This window comes from Rosa chinensis, chromosome 7 (assembly GCF_002994745.2).
Source record: "Rosa chinensis cultivar Old Blush chromosome 7, RchiOBHm-V2, whole genome shotgun sequence".
Classification (NCBI taxonomy): domain Eukaryota; kingdom Viridiplantae; phylum Streptophyta; class Magnoliopsida; order Rosales; family Rosaceae; genus Rosa; species Rosa chinensis.
The window spans coordinates 9246424-9248022 of NC_037094.1; the positions used below are offsets into that span (position 1 = coordinate 9246424).

At 39.4% G+C, this 1599-nt stretch overlaps 1 protein-coding gene across 1 annotated transcript; it reads left to right on the plus strand.

Annotated features, from left to right (window-relative positions):
* The first annotated feature begins 282 nt into the window (after positions 1-282).
* Positions 283-846, plus strand: LOC112177350 (RNA polymerase II C-terminal domain phosphatase-like 4). The gene has a single exon (XM_024315647.1). It carries the CDS (start codon positions 283-285, stop codon positions 844-846), a length of 564 nt encoding a protein of 187 aa, XP_024171415.1.
* Positions 847-1599: the final 753 nt, after the last annotated feature.

Below are 1599 nucleotides of genomic sequence, written 5' to 3' on the forward strand. Positions count from 1 at the left end.
GAACTTGAATTCCGAATCTTGTTCCTCTCAAAACAGAATACTACACTAGCTTACTTGATCTAGATCACGCACTACTGCTGTCACCGAACTCGATCACGTGACTCCCCAAGAAGAGTACTTATAAGACCAAAACAGATGATCATTCCCTGCAAGGTGATGTTTTCATGGATTACACCATGATAACCAAGTTGAGGCCCTTTGTCAGGACATTTCTCAAGGAAGCTGGTCACATGTTCGAGATGCACATATACAACAACAAGCAGTCGAGCTTACGCATTGCGAATGGCTGAGTTGCTTGACCCCGAAAAAGACTACTTCTTCACTTCCAGCTCTAGAGTAATATCGTGCAACGATCACAGCTCCCGAGGACAAAAGAAGTGTCTAGATCTTGTGCGCGGTTGTGAAGATTCTAATGTCTTGATCCTTGACGATACTCGAGAGGCATGGACAAAGGTATATCAGGACAATTGGATAGTAATAAAACGATATCATTTCCTCAAATACAGTTCTCAAACAATGTGCCTCAATAACCGCAAGTCTCTCGCCGAGTTGAAGACGGATGATTATGTTGAACATATTCTTCAGCTTCTTAAGCAAGTGCACGCTACATTCTTTGTTCATAAGCTGCCCAACAACAATAATTTTGGAAAGGATGTAAGGCAGATATTTTTACTAGAATCAATAATATTTGGAAAATGGCAGAGGAATTGGGGGCAACTTGTTCAACTCAAGGGGATGAACCATCAGTCACCCATGTGGTTGCAACATATACTCGAACGTAAGAATTCTCTTCCAGCAGTGAAGAACAAAAAGCTGTTGGTCCGCCGAGAATGGGTTGAATCTTAAAGTTACATGTGGGAGAAGTAGACACAAGTTCTTTGTCCCAACTACATAAACATCCATTAATTGTACGTGACTCGCCTTGTTATATACATCTTATTTGTTACGTTTGCATGTTATAATTTACAAATTAAACTTATGAGTCATAAACAACACTTATCAAAGACCTAGTATGAGAGAGATCATTTCCTGCATGTCTGCAACATGCATGTTTTCCATGGGTAATCTCCCCTTGTGCAACCAATGACCAAGTTGATCGAGTCCCTTTCTTGGGACGTTTTTGAAGGAGCCAGTGAAAATGTTTGGGATGTCATATGCACAATGCATGGGTGATCGACCCTGAGCGTCGCAAATGGTTAGGCTTCTTTATCCATCAATAGCATTTTGACAATGAACCAAAAATCAAAGTACTGCGATTACAAATCTCCGAGATTAAACCATAAGCCCAAAGAACATAGAAAACACCAGCTCCACTCCAAACACTTAATACAAAAAAGAAAAGGCAAGACATTGACAGATTGACTAATACCTTCTTTGCTAATTTATCATTGCAATAGGGTTTCCTTGCAGATTGAGAACTTCAGATTGACCAATGAATCAAGTATCCTCGGAATATAAGAACAACCATAGTAAGACCAAATAAAGAAACAAAATTATACAAACAAAAGCTTCAGTTTCTTGTATCTAATTAACCTTCGGATCTTACCATCTTGTGATACATTATTGATTATTCCCCAACTCCAGATTCTGGAATCTCTT